At 56.1% G+C, this 12,295-nt stretch overlaps 2 protein-coding genes and 1 long non-coding RNA gene across 5 annotated transcripts in view; 2 read left to right on the top strand and 1 right to left on the bottom strand.

The window, feature by feature from the left end:
- MRC2 (mannose receptor C type 2) overlaps positions 1–1,685 on the top strand; it is a 55,160-nt gene extending 53,475 nt beyond the window's left edge. The window contains exons 29-30 of one of the 2 annotated variants that reach the window (XM_059908910.1): positions 233–259; positions 375–1,685. In XM_059908910.1, coding sequence (XP_059764893.1) covers positions 233–259; positions 375–595 — 248 coding nt within the window. In that variant the 3' untranslated portion in view covers positions 596–1,685. Of the gene's footprint in view, positions 1–232; positions 260–371 lie in introns of both variants that reach the window. The other variant, XM_059908909.1, reaches the window with a different exon arrangement.
- Positions 1,686–9,188: 7,503 nt separating this feature from the next.
- MARCHF10 (membrane associated ring-CH-type finger 10) overlaps positions 9,189–12,295 on the bottom strand; it is an 84,995-nt gene continuing 81,888 nt past the window's right edge. The window contains exon 10 of the mRNA XM_059907801.1: positions 9,189–9,250. Within this exon, the coding sequence (XP_059763784.1) occupies positions 9,189–9,250 (62 nt within the window). The remainder of the gene's footprint in view (positions 9,251–12,295) is intronic.
- LOC132355450 (uncharacterized) overlaps positions 10,980–12,295 on the top strand; it is a 36,863-nt gene continuing 35,547 nt past the window's right edge. For both annotated transcript variants that reach the window (XR_009499621.1, XR_009499622.1), the window contains exon 1: positions 10,980–11,606. This is a non-coding gene — a long non-coding RNA (uncharacterized LOC132355450). The remainder of the gene's footprint in view (positions 11,607–12,295) is intronic.

The raw sequence follows: 12,295 nt of genomic DNA, 5'->3' as shown, positions 1-12,295 counted from the left end.
TGGGGTTCAAGCCCAGGCCAAACCATTTGCCAACTCTGTGACCTTGGGTAAGTCGTTCAAACTCTGTGGCCTCAGTTTACACATACGTAAAATGGGGGTAATAAGAGTACCTATAAGAGGATTAAATGAGCAAATGAAGTGTCTGGGCCTGCAGAAAATGTTCTTACATGTTTGCTTATAATTATCATATTATTACTGCCACTGTTATTAACTGGTCCCTCCTCTGCCGCAGCTGAGGAGAGCAGCTTCTCCCCATCAGGTGAGTCACAGGCAGGGCTGAGACTAGCCCTCTCCTCCTCCCCCGCCCCCCCTCCTTCTGGGCAGTGGGTGGCCGTAGCGGGGCTGCTGAGCGAGGCTTCTTCTTGCTGCAGCAGCCCTCCCGGGGAACCCTGCGGCCCTGGTGGTGGTGCTGATGGCGGTGCTCCTGCTGCTGGCCCTGCTGACTGCGGCCCTGATCCTCTACCGGCGGCGACAGAGCGTCGAGCGTGGGGCTTTCGAGGGCGCCCGCTACAGCCGCAGCTCCTCCGGCCCCGGCGAGGCCACTGAGAAGAACATCCTGGTGTCCGACATGGAGATGAACGAACAGCAGGAGTAGAGCCAAGGGCGTGGGCGGGGCCCCCCACCAGCTACAGTCCCGTCGGCCCACGGAGGGGTGCCCTTGGGAGCTGCTGGGGGAGCTGGGGCTGGCAGGGCCTGGGCTGGTGGGGTCCCTCCCTCCCACGAGGGCTGGGCTGAGACCTGGCTGAGTGCAGCGTGGCGTTTCCCTTTGGGGGGGCTCTTAAGGTCTTGTCACCCAGGCCTGTGCCCCCACGGTAACCAGAGGCAGGACGGGAGCCTCTTTCTGCCTCTTCCTCCCCAGGCCCGCCTGCCCAGGCCTGTGCCCCATGCCCCGGGACCTGCTTCTCACTGCAGAGTCTGAGGCGCCTCCCTGAGCCCTCAGCCGGCCTCTGTTGCTTCTCTCCTTCTCCGGCAGCCTCAGCTCTGAGCCCCTCACGCCAGCTCCTTTCCCTCCCTGCCCCCCTTGTCACCCAGCCCTCCCTTCTGAGCCAGGGCCCTGGGGTTTGGGCAGCCCTCTTGCTCTTGGTGGGGGTCGGCTGAGGGGGCCGAGCATTTGTCACTCCTGTGCCTGCTGGGGTGGCCATGGGACATGGCAGGAGGGCCTGGGCCGGGACGGAGAACAAGGGCATCACTGTGGCGTCAGCTGGGCTGGAGACAGGACAGGGGAGAGACACCCTGACCTCCTGGGGGTGACCAGGCTGGGCTGGGGTGTCATCTCCTGCCGGTCGGGGGAGGGCTGTGTCCCTAAAGAGTCCCCTGTGGGGACCAAAATAAGTTCCCTAACGTTTCCAGCTCCTGGCTCTAGTTTGGAGAGAGAGGAGGTGTTTGGCCAGGGTCCTGGGGGCCTCAGAAGCGAGAGCCCAGGGACGCCCTCTAGTGGGGCCCAGAAGAAGAGCGCCTGAGTCCCCCGAGTGGCCCCATGCGGGTGGAGCCGACCCACCCAGCACCTTTCCAAGAGGCCGGAATCCCAGCAGGAATCACCAGTCCTGGTGCCACAACCCAGGACAATGTGAACATGGACTCGAAGACATGGTCCTTTTTTGTAGTTCTTAATTTTTTTAATGTGCCATTATTGTTTTAAAAAAGAGAAAAAAGAAAAGCAAACAAATAAAACACCTTTAAGAGGCTTGAGAGAGAAGGGTTACTGCTCTGTCCTGCTGTGAGCCTTGTCCTTCATATCTTTTCAAGATAAATGTCATTTTGGGGGGCTTGCATCCATTTTGCCTCTATCTCGGGGCCCCGGGACCACACCCTTCTGTCTGTTCCTGGGGATATGTGTGAGGGTTGAGGGCTCTGGAGCTGCCGGACAGCAGTGCAAGCTTGGGCAACTTGGCTCACCTTCCAGTGTGTAAGACGGGAGAACAGGACGCATCTCCTAGGGTTCCTTTAAGGATGTTTGAGGATTAAATGAGATCACCTGTGCAAAGCAGTCGGCGCCTTCGAGCTCGTGCAGTAATTGCCCCATAAACGTCAGCTGTTACTGCTGTTTCTGGGCTGCAGCTCCCAGGGGAGCGTGTGAGGCGCCCAGGTCAGCCAGGGGTGGGGGCCGCGCACCACCATCCTTCCAAGGCAGCCTTCAGACCTGCATTTGAGCTTCGAGAAAGCGAGTGCACCTTCGTCCCTGGGGAGCATGGGTTCTGGAACCGCCAGGAGGCGGGGGAGTGGATCACAGGACCTCCCTCCCGCCCACCTTCACTCACCTACCCGATGATTCAGGGTGTTTGAGCTGGAGACGGAGCCACGAACAGAGAGAAGGCCCTGCCAGCCCAGGTTGGTCAACCATGCCAGGTCACGCTAGGTGCCGTGAGGAGGCCTAACACAGGCCGAGGTGGGTGGGTGAGGGCCAGTTTGGACGGGGTGGCTGGGGAGGATCTCACCGGAGGCAGTGAGGCTGGGACCTGAAGGAGGTGAGGGGTGGTGCACACAGGCCGGCTCCTTGGCAGGGGAAGAGCAGGGCGGCTGCTGTACGGTCCCTGCTGCTTCCGAGGACCAGCAGGGAAGTCGGGCTGGCTGGAACGGGGGGCAGGAGAGCGTGGCGGGGCCTCATTGCCCGAGGCCTTGAGGGCAGTGGTAGGGAGTGTGGATGTTAAGCAGAGCAGGAAGTCAGTGGGAACAGCTAGTCTGACCTTTTCAGATGGTGCTTTGAATCAGGACTGCGGCAAATGGTGAGATTCTGTGCGCATGCGTGCACGTGCGTTTTGCCTTGTTCGTGATTTTTAAAAACAAGTTTCTGATTTTCTGAATAGGTAATACTGTCACATTATTCAAAGCCTAAACCCAAATGATATAATAAGATACACATTGAGAAGTCCAAAGCTTTCAAAGCCTAAACCCAAATGATATAAAAAGATAGACATTGAGAAGTCCAAAGCTTTTGGCCTGGACAGCAGGGTAAACGGGGTGCCACTTCCTGAGTCGGGGAGCCCTGAGGGGAGGGTTTGTGAGCTCCTGAGTTTTCTGAGGCCAAGGCCGAGGCCCTCCTCCATCCAGCTCTTCGGTCTCTGCAGCAGCAGCCGGAAACATGGAGGGGCCTGGTCAGCTTCAGGGAGGGAGCCCCAATCCTGTGGTGGGTCCTTAATGTTTTTTTTTTTAAATAAATTTATTTATTTTGGAGGGCTGCATTGGGTCTTCGCTGCTGCGCGCGGGCTTTCTCTAGTTGCGGCGAGCGGGGGCTATCCTTCGTTGCAGTGGGCGGGCTTCTCATTGCGGTAGCTTCTCATTGCGGAGCACAGGCTCGAGGTGCGCGGGCTTCAATAGTTGCGGCATGCAGGCTCAGTAGTTGTGGCGCACGGGCTTAGTTGCTCCACGGCATGTGAGATCTTCCCGGACCAGGGCTCGAGCCTGTGTCCCCTGCATTGGCAGGCGGATTCTCAACCACCATGCCACCAGGGAAGCCCCAATGATTTTTTTTTTTTACATGTGGACCCTTTTTAAAGTCTTTATTGAATTTGTTACAATATTGCTTCTGGTTTATGTTTCGGTTTTTTGCCCACGAGGCATGTGGGACCCTAGTTCCCCCACCAGGGATTGAACCTGCACCCCCTGCATTGGAAAGTGAAGTCTTAACCACTGGACCACCAGGGAAGTCCCTGGGTCCTGAATGATTAATCCACTTCACCCTGAAGTGATTAGCTTCCCAAACTGGGGAACAGCTCCCTTTGTGAGTTAAGTGCCCTGCCATTAGCCACAGCTCACAGGTCGCCTCTCCAGGCTGCAGGGAGCCACGCTGGGCAGAAGCCCCCTGGGAAGCTGGCAGCTGACCCTTGCCCTGAGAGAGAAGAAAAGCCCAGGGGTGAAGGCAGGGGCACGGGCTCTGGGTGGGAGGGGCAGCTGAGAGAGTGAGAACCCAAATAGTGAGGCCAGTAGCTGGTGCGTGTCCAGAGGTTTAAATCACTCCAGAAATACCTGTCCCTACTCCTCTCTCCTTCCCTCGGGTGGCTTTAATCCTCACCAGAGCCCTGAATCCCACCCAAAAGCATTTCAGACAGTTTCGCATGCACCTGGGGGCTCCCCGTAGACCTTGTTCTGCTTGGGGGCTCCTGCCTGCTCAGAGGAGGGCAGGGGGACTCCGGGCAGCTCTCTGTCTGTAGGACAGGAGGAAGGCTCTGGGCCCGGGGCCATCTGCCTCTGGCCCCAGGCCAGTGCTGGTTCTGCTAAAGTACGTGGCAGAAACTCCTTTCTGCTCATTTCGATGTAATAAGCGTTAAGCACCTCTTCTGCATTCCATCTTTGATGCCTTGAGACCCAGCCCCAGAGGCCTGGGCGAAGGGCACCGTATCCCAGGCACTGAGCCCAACCTGCACTTGCGGGGCTAAACCGGCTCAGCTCTGGCCACCTGGATGCTGTGACAGCTCACTGAATCCATGAATGAATGGGCGAACGGGCTGCTCTCCAGAGAACGGTGTCAGGCGTTCTCACAACCTCTCCTTGTCAAGCCAGAGATGGCTTCCTCCCAGGTGTCCTGGCAGAGCTGGCCTGGCCCAGCGGGCAGTGCTGCAAGGCCGCGGGCTGAGGAGTCGGCCAGCCACATCACATGGCTCTCCTGGAACGCGGCTGGCCGGGCCCTGCCAAGCTGCCTCGAGCACGAGGGCTGGAGTCTGTTGCAGGGACAAGGTAAAGAATTGCCTCTGGAGGGAGAACCCCAAGAAAGGCAGGCAGGAAGGGGGAGGAAAGGGAAAGGAGATGGAGGGAACATGGAGGGGCCTCAAGCAAGACCAGCATGAGATGAAAGTGCCCAGATGTTCAGGCCTTTATCTCAGGGGTCAGGGCTGCCAAGAGGCCCAGGGAAGGCTGACTTCAGACTTGACTCCCCCCAGAATCGACCTGCTGCAGCTGCAGATCTGAATCCTTGTCTAGAAAAGCAGGCGGGATGCCAGCCCTGGAGAAAGGAAAGGGGCGAAGCAGCAAGCAGGCATGTCCCCCTTGAAGTGGATTCATTGCTGGCAGTCAATGCAAAAAATTAACTGGCTTCTGATATTGGCTGATGGCAGGACTGTAGTTTTAGCCATTTCAGGGAAATCCTGGTCAGCTCAGGTTTTCTAGTCCAGTTGGCTTTTTTTTCTTTCCTGCCCAGCACCTCTAAGTTCTGAGGTCCTGTGGGGTGTCTGGGGATCTGGCCCTCAGTCATTGCATGGCCCTGCTAGCTTATGCAGGGAGGCCCGTCTGTATCTCTCTCTGGGACTTGTTCTAACTAATTCTTACCATGAATTAACTCATTTTATCCTCTCAACACATCATCAGCTGGGTGCTGCTGTCCCCCTTTACAGAAGAGAAAACAGAGGCACAGAGAGGGGAAGGACCTGCCATGCTACTTCTCCTCCACCCTCTCTGCTCTATAAAAAGGTTGGGGGGCGGGCAACTGGAGAGAACCCCTCTGTGATCTTACAGTCAGGCTCAAGAACTTTGTCTCAATCTGAGACATCTCTGCCGAGTTTCAGAAGCCTATTTTGAGTATAAGGGCTGAGTGGCCTCTTTCCTTTCCTTCTTCTAGGGCCTCCCTTCGCGAGGGAAGGGATATCAGTGGGGGAGGGATACCTGGGTACCTGGGCTGGGGGTGGACTGCGGGATCCTATGCATAGCCTTGCATAGAACGGGGACTTCCCTGGCGGTCCAGTGGTTGAGACTCTGCGCTTCCACCGCAGGGGGCATGGGTTCGAGCCCTGGTCGGGGACTGACGTGCAGCGTGGTGCAGCCAAAAAAACGGAGAATTGTGCAGTATGCATAGAAATGAAGTGGGGGCTTGGTGCATATACTAGACATTTACACTATTATGGATATTTTAAAGCTCACACTCACCTCCCCGGTGGGAGTCAACTCACCCCCAGGCACTGCAGCAACAGCGTGCTCTCCTCTCTCTCCTCCTGCCGGCTCTTCTTCATCTCACCTGCCTGGGTTGGTGGCTTTTGGTGGCTCCCTGCTGCCTATGTGTGGACCCTCAGCTCCCTGACCTGGCCTGGGGCCTCCCCAGCTCCCCTGCCCAACAACCCCATTCTAGCTGGTTGCTCCCGCCATGCCCTTCATCCGTGTGGGCTCCCTGTTTCCCTTCTCTCCACCACCCCTCTGCTTGCCTGGGCTCCACCATCCTTCAAGGCCCTTCTCTGCACCCCTTGGCTCTGGGGACCGCCTATTCCCCTGACTTCCTGGGCTGGTCAGGGATGTTGCCCTCTCTTTCGGGCAGGCCAGGAGCATGGCCTTGGCCAGTAGACTGACTTCACCCTATAAACTTGGGGGCATCACTTAACTTCCCTGAGGTTAGGTTTCATGATGGTTTAATTTCTGTGTCAACTGGACTGGGCTAAATGATGCCCAGATAGCTGGTAAATCATTATTTCTGGATGGGTCTGTGAGGGTGTTTCTGGAGGAGATTAGCATTTGAATCAATCAACTGAGTAAAGAAGATGGCCCTCCCCAGGGAGGGTGGGCATCGAGGGCCTGAATAGAACAAAAAAGGAGAGTAAGGGCACACTTTCTCTCTGTTGAGCTAGGACATCCATCTTCTCCTGCCCTCAGCACTTCTGGTTCTCGGGCCTTGGGACTCGGACCAGGATTCATACTCTTGGCTCCCCTGGTTCTCAGGCCCAGGTTTAAACTGGAACCACATCACCGGCTTCCCTGGGTCCTCAGCTTGCAGATGGCAGATTGTGGGACTTCTCAAACTCCATAATCATATGAGCCAATCCCTCATAATAAATTTCTTTATATATCTCTCTATATATCCTATTAGCTCTGTTTCTCTGGAGAACCCTAATATACGTTTCCTCCCATGTAACATGGGGTTACTAATATCTGCCTCATAGGCTTATTGTGCGGATTAATGATAAATATAAAATGCTTATCCCCAGGCCCAGCTCCTAGGAAGTGCTCTTTAAGCGGCACACGTGGGCTCCTGTCACCTCAGTTTGACTTTTTCTGTATATGTCCTGCTGCCCCAGTAAGACTGAGCTCCAAGAAGATGGGCACTGTGCATTTTTCCTGTGTCCTCAACAACATAGCACATAGTTAATGGTTGGTAAAACTGCCTAAAGAGCCAAAGGCTTAGAAAGACCCTGTGTTGTATCCAGTGTGACTCAACCTCTAATAGGTTCTGGCAATATTTAGCCAGTTATAGAGGGGGGGAGATAGCCCTTTTCATCACTGTCTTATAATAAGTGAGACTTGGTCCTTAGGGCACCTCGGGCCATTGAGAAGCCCCACCGGCAGATCCCTGGGCTGCAATGATGTTGAATTGATGGTGCAGGTTGCAGTGATGTTGAATTGATGGTGCAGGTAGATGTCTGTTCTGTTGCACCTCTCCCCACCCAGACCTCACAGGAGGCACTCCTGCTTGCATGCGTAAATCCTTCATATAGTTTCCCAAAACCCAACATTGACTGATGTAAACCTGTAACAGTCTCAGGGTAGCTGCCTCAAACCCTGCCACATCTTACTGGGGGTTTGGCCTGTCAGAATGTTTACCCGACTGCCTCAAATTCCATCAAGCTCTCTATAAACCTTATTTTTAAAATATGCATTGTCCCTTCTTAGATGTTTCTCAGTACTGGCTCCTGGACAAATCTTTTATCTTCAGTCAACCTTAAAGTTCGGTTAAAAATAAAGACCCATTTTCTCATAGAATGATCAGGGCTTGGGGCTCCATTTGTGAACGGAGGAACCTGAGGCTTTAGGAATTTTGTGTACAGCATGGAGATATTTTCAACTTGAGTGGCTCTTCTAGGCTCTATTCACATTCAAAGATGCCCCTTTGTTTGGCTCTTGGATCTTGGATCTTGGTGGAATCTACTTGTTTGCAGTCCCTGAGTCTCTGTCTAACTGTGGAACAGATCAGAGAAGTGGGACAAGATTTTGATGTAATTCAAGGCTAGCTTTCCTAAACCCTATTGGCATCATAATTTATTTGGGGGACCCCCTTGGCAGCAACATCTTCAGTGGTCACTCCTGGTCTGAGAAGGGCGGGTCTTGAAAGTGGCACAGGAAGCCCGTCTTCCTCTTCCTTTCACCTTTTCCCCTCTCTCTCTCTCTTACCCTTTCTCAAATCTATTGAGGCATATTTTACAATTATACCACAGAGTTCGCCCATGTTAAGCGCACAGTTCAGTGAGCGTTAGTAAATGCATCCAGTTGTGTGAACATACCACGGACCAGCTTTTAGAACCCCTTCATCACCCCATAAAGTCCCCTCGAGCCCTTGTGCAGTCAATCTCCGCTCCTCTCCCCAACCCCCAGCAACCACTGCTCTGTCTCTATAGTTGTACCTTTTCTAGAAATTGCATTTCAATAGAATCACACAGTATGCAGTCTTTCGTGTCTGGCTTCTTTCACTTAGTGTAATGTTTTTGAAGGTATCAGTAGTTCATTCCCTCCATCTTTTATTTTTTTTTTGACCTATCTTTGTTTCTCTCCTTCTTTCTCTCTCTCTCTCTCTCTGACACACACACACACACACACACACACACACACACACACACACTTTTCTTACTAAATTCTCTGCCCTTTTTGCATCCTAACTCTTGATCTGGTCTTTGGGCCCTAAGACATAATTAGGAGAGAAGTGTGGAGTCCATGTACCAAAACTTCTTAAGTGGGCACCTACAGAGGGCGGCTGGCCAGCTAGCCTGTCCCTGCCTGTGGGGCCCCAGGATGTGTCATCCCTAGTGGCAGTGATGGTGGGGAGCAAGGAGAAGTGGAAGTTGAGGCCCTGAGCCTTTGTCCAAGGAGACTGGAATGAGCACAAAACGAAGCTGGGTGAATAAAGTCGGTTTACTGGTTCTACTCGGGGTGGAGTGAGGCCTGAATGGGCGCCCTCAGCAGGGGGACCTGAGGCCACGGGACCCGCCAGGGCTGCTGGGTCCCCTTGGGCTTCTGGGCTGAGGGGCAGCAGCAGGGCAGCCTGCGGGGGCTCAGCAAGCCCAGGTCGCTTGGCCTGTGCTGTCTGGGACTAGGCTGGTCGCTGTTGCCGTCTGCAGATGCTCAAGCCGGACCCCACGAAGAGAGTGGCAGAAGGTTGAAAAAGATAATTGCCAACACATTGGTTTCAGTTTCAGTAGAGAGGAGGAGGAAGGGAGGCATGTGGGGACGTAGGGAGGGCTGCTGGGGGGAGAGGTTTCCGCCCAGCTCCATGGCCAGCTGCCTTGCTAGACCACTTGGCTGTTGCTTTCACAAATGCTACTTTCATTCCCATCTCTCCACTCGGAACCTGGAAAGCAAGAGCATCTCTCAGGCTGTGGAACCACGGCAGGCCGTGGGATCTGGCATGGAGGTGTGTGGCATCTCTGCCCTTCCTGCCCCTCCTCCCCCAGCCCCAGTGACCCCCCACCTACCCACACACACGTGCGCATGTGCGCTACAGTGCCCGGAACAGTGCGGAGAACAGGAACCCCAGTCTTTCAGAGATCAAATTGGCTGGAAGCAGAGGGTCATGTGATGGGAGGGAGGGCAGGCGGGCAAAGAGGCAGTGAGATGGCAGTGGGGTCAGAGTGGAGGATGTGGGGTGGGGTGCGGGCTTTTCTTTATTCTTGGGGAAAACTCTTGTTCTCAGTACATTTCTTTTCCCATTGGCCTGAGTGAGCGCTCCCTGACTATTTGGAAGCGGTTTCTGACTGGTGAAGAAGGGCAGGGGAGCAGGAATAATTACTATCCCTCCATCCCTACCTGGACCCTCTCAGCATCTACCTCCACCACAAGGAGGCCCCAGCCCCATGAGCTGCCCCCATTCTTTCACTCCTGTTCTTTCCCCCAAATCTAGTTGCCTTGACTTTTATGTATGGCGGAGAGGAGCTCTGGCTCAGCCTTTGGCTTGAAGGCTCTCGAGCCTACTCCTGTCACACCTGTACTGGTGGCTGCCAGAGGCATTGTTCCCCTCCCTGGACTCGGACGTTGGTGTGGTGACAGTTATTCGTGCCAACTGGGGAGCAGTTGTCGGGGGGGCTGGGGTACAGAGCTGTGTGACAGGTTGTTAGACCCAGGCGCACCCACCCAGGGACTCTCCCCAGCTGCCCTGACATCTGTGCCACCTGTGGCATTTTGTGTGTGGCCTCGGTTCCCAGGTGCAGGGGACAGGGTGAGAAGGTTGGCATGGGCACCACAGAGCCACAAAGAGGTTGGCTTCTCTTTGTGTCACCTGGTATGCCCTGATGTTTTGCCTTTTCCCCTCCCTGTTTACCTGCATCGAGCTAGGGCAGCAGGTCACAGCTGTGACTCAGCTCTGACAACCCAACTTAACAGAGCGCTGCCAACCAGGTGAGTCATGCCAGGCTGCCGCAGACCAAAGAAGGGTGGCCCCAGGGGGAGGGCGGGAGGCGTGTGGATCTGCCTCTGGCTGCCCTGGCTCCTGTCTTGATCATGGCTCTGGCGGGAAGCCAGGCAACGGCGGCGTCGGACCAGCGTGCCAGGACGGTGTTCTGTGCAGGGCTGCCCCTGCCAGCGTCGGGGGTGTGTGCAGGGCTCAGGGCAGGTAGAGAGGGCCTAGACCTGTTTCCAGGGGAGAACTGGCGGCCCCCATATTGGGACCGGGAGCGGGGGAGCGGTGGATCCTAGAGCTAGACCCAGCTTCCTCAAGAGGGATGTAAGTGACATCAGGGGACCATCTGCCTCAGAGCAACACGGGAAGGCAGGGTCCCCTCGGCGGAGACTCCTTTTTAAGCACCACCCCAGGGGTGCTCTTCTCCTGCCCTCTAGAGACGTCCCCCTTCCCTGGGGCTCAGGCTTGCAGCCGGGGTGCCCCTTCCCCATCCCCAAGCTGGGGTGTGGGTGGGAGGCTCTCCGTCCTGCTCAGGGCCTCCCCGGGCAGCAGGGCGGCAGCGGCCCCCGCTGGGCACTAGGGGTCGCCCCTGCCCAGCCAGACCCTCCCGGGCGCGCCCGGCCGCAGCAGGTTTCCTCCAACCGGGAAGACCGCGGGCGCCTCCGGGGCGTGCGCTGGGGAGGGCTGCAGCCGGGCGCGGCGCCGAGACCCTGTCCGGAGCCTCGCGCCACCGAGTCGTCCTGGCCGAGGCGCGGGGGCGCTTTCCGGAGCAGGGGCTCTCGCCAAAGGCCGGGCGCAGAGGGGGTGCGTGCGCCCGCACACAAAGGTCCGTCCTAGACTTCACAGCTCCCTGCCCGCTCTCCCTTCCCGGCTGCCCGAGGGGGAGCAGCCGCTCGGGGTCGGCCCAGGCGACCGCGCCGGGGGTCAGGCCGGCCGCCCCGAGTGGCCCCAGGGCCTTGCGAGGGCGCAGGGGGGCGCTGGGCCCTCACCCGGCTCGGCTGGACCCCCGCGGTGGCGCCCGGGACTGCGACTCTGCGGGTTCCTTTTGTGAACGGAGGGAAGGGCCCTCCCCCCGTCTGAAAATGGTCAGCCCGGGTTCTCGGGACTGCGCGCCCTGAATAACAGATTGGGTGCTGTAGGGTCGTCATCTGGGCCCCACCCTGCGGAGCTCTGAGCTGGTTTAGCTTCTCCTGCAGACGGGTCTGTTGGGGGTTCCCAAAAGCATCACCGTGACCGGCTGCATCAGGACCAGGGGCCCACCCCATCACCTGAAACGGAATCTCTGGGAGGGGCCCAGGAGTCTGTATTTTTGGTAAGTTCCCCAGGTGATTCCCATGGCGAAGCCAGCGTGGAAATCGCTGTTCTAAACCTTTTAAGGCAGGCAGTTGTGAAATTTCTCACCAGAACAGCCTCTGGGGATGGAATTGTCACCCCCCAGTTCACTGTAATGTTTGTTCTCCCAGCTGATGGAGAAGTTCTTCCCAAGTCTGACTGCCAGCCTGCCTGCTTTAATGGAGCTCATTTTCTTCAGCTGGGTTTTCTATGGGATAATGAGCCTGCTTGAAGACAGCTGTCCTGCCTCCTTTGACTTTCCCCGACACCTGTTTTCCTTGTTCAACTTCTGAATTCAACAGGCCCACTTGAATGGGCCAAATAGTGAGAAAATCCAGTAAATCCAGTACTAGCTTGTGAATGACTGTTGTCCCCTCAGGGGCTCCCCAAGGGCTGGATGCTGGTGAATCCCAGCAAAGGGAAAGGAAAAAACCTGTAGCAAGTTGTCCTGCGCCCAAGGAGACCGTCCTCCCTTTGTTGGCCTTTCCCCTCGCTTTCAGGATGAATTACAATTCTTATCTCCTCTGCAACCAGCATACTTGGACATGCCTTCCCGATTGCTGCAGCTAGAGTTTCCCGAGCTTTGTGGGGTTATTTTTTGCCTCTGGGTGGTGGTCATTACTTCCTTCCACACCATTAGGTTCAACACAGTCACCGAAAGAGAGCAAA

This window comes from Balaenoptera ricei, chromosome 20 (assembly GCF_028023285.1).
Source record: "Balaenoptera ricei isolate mBalRic1 chromosome 20, mBalRic1.hap2, whole genome shotgun sequence".
NCBI lineage: Eukaryota > Metazoa > Chordata > Mammalia > Artiodactyla > Balaenopteridae > Balaenoptera > Balaenoptera ricei.
The sequence above is the reverse complement of the archived record's forward strand: the minus strand, read 5'-3'. Positions and strand labels throughout refer to the sequence as shown.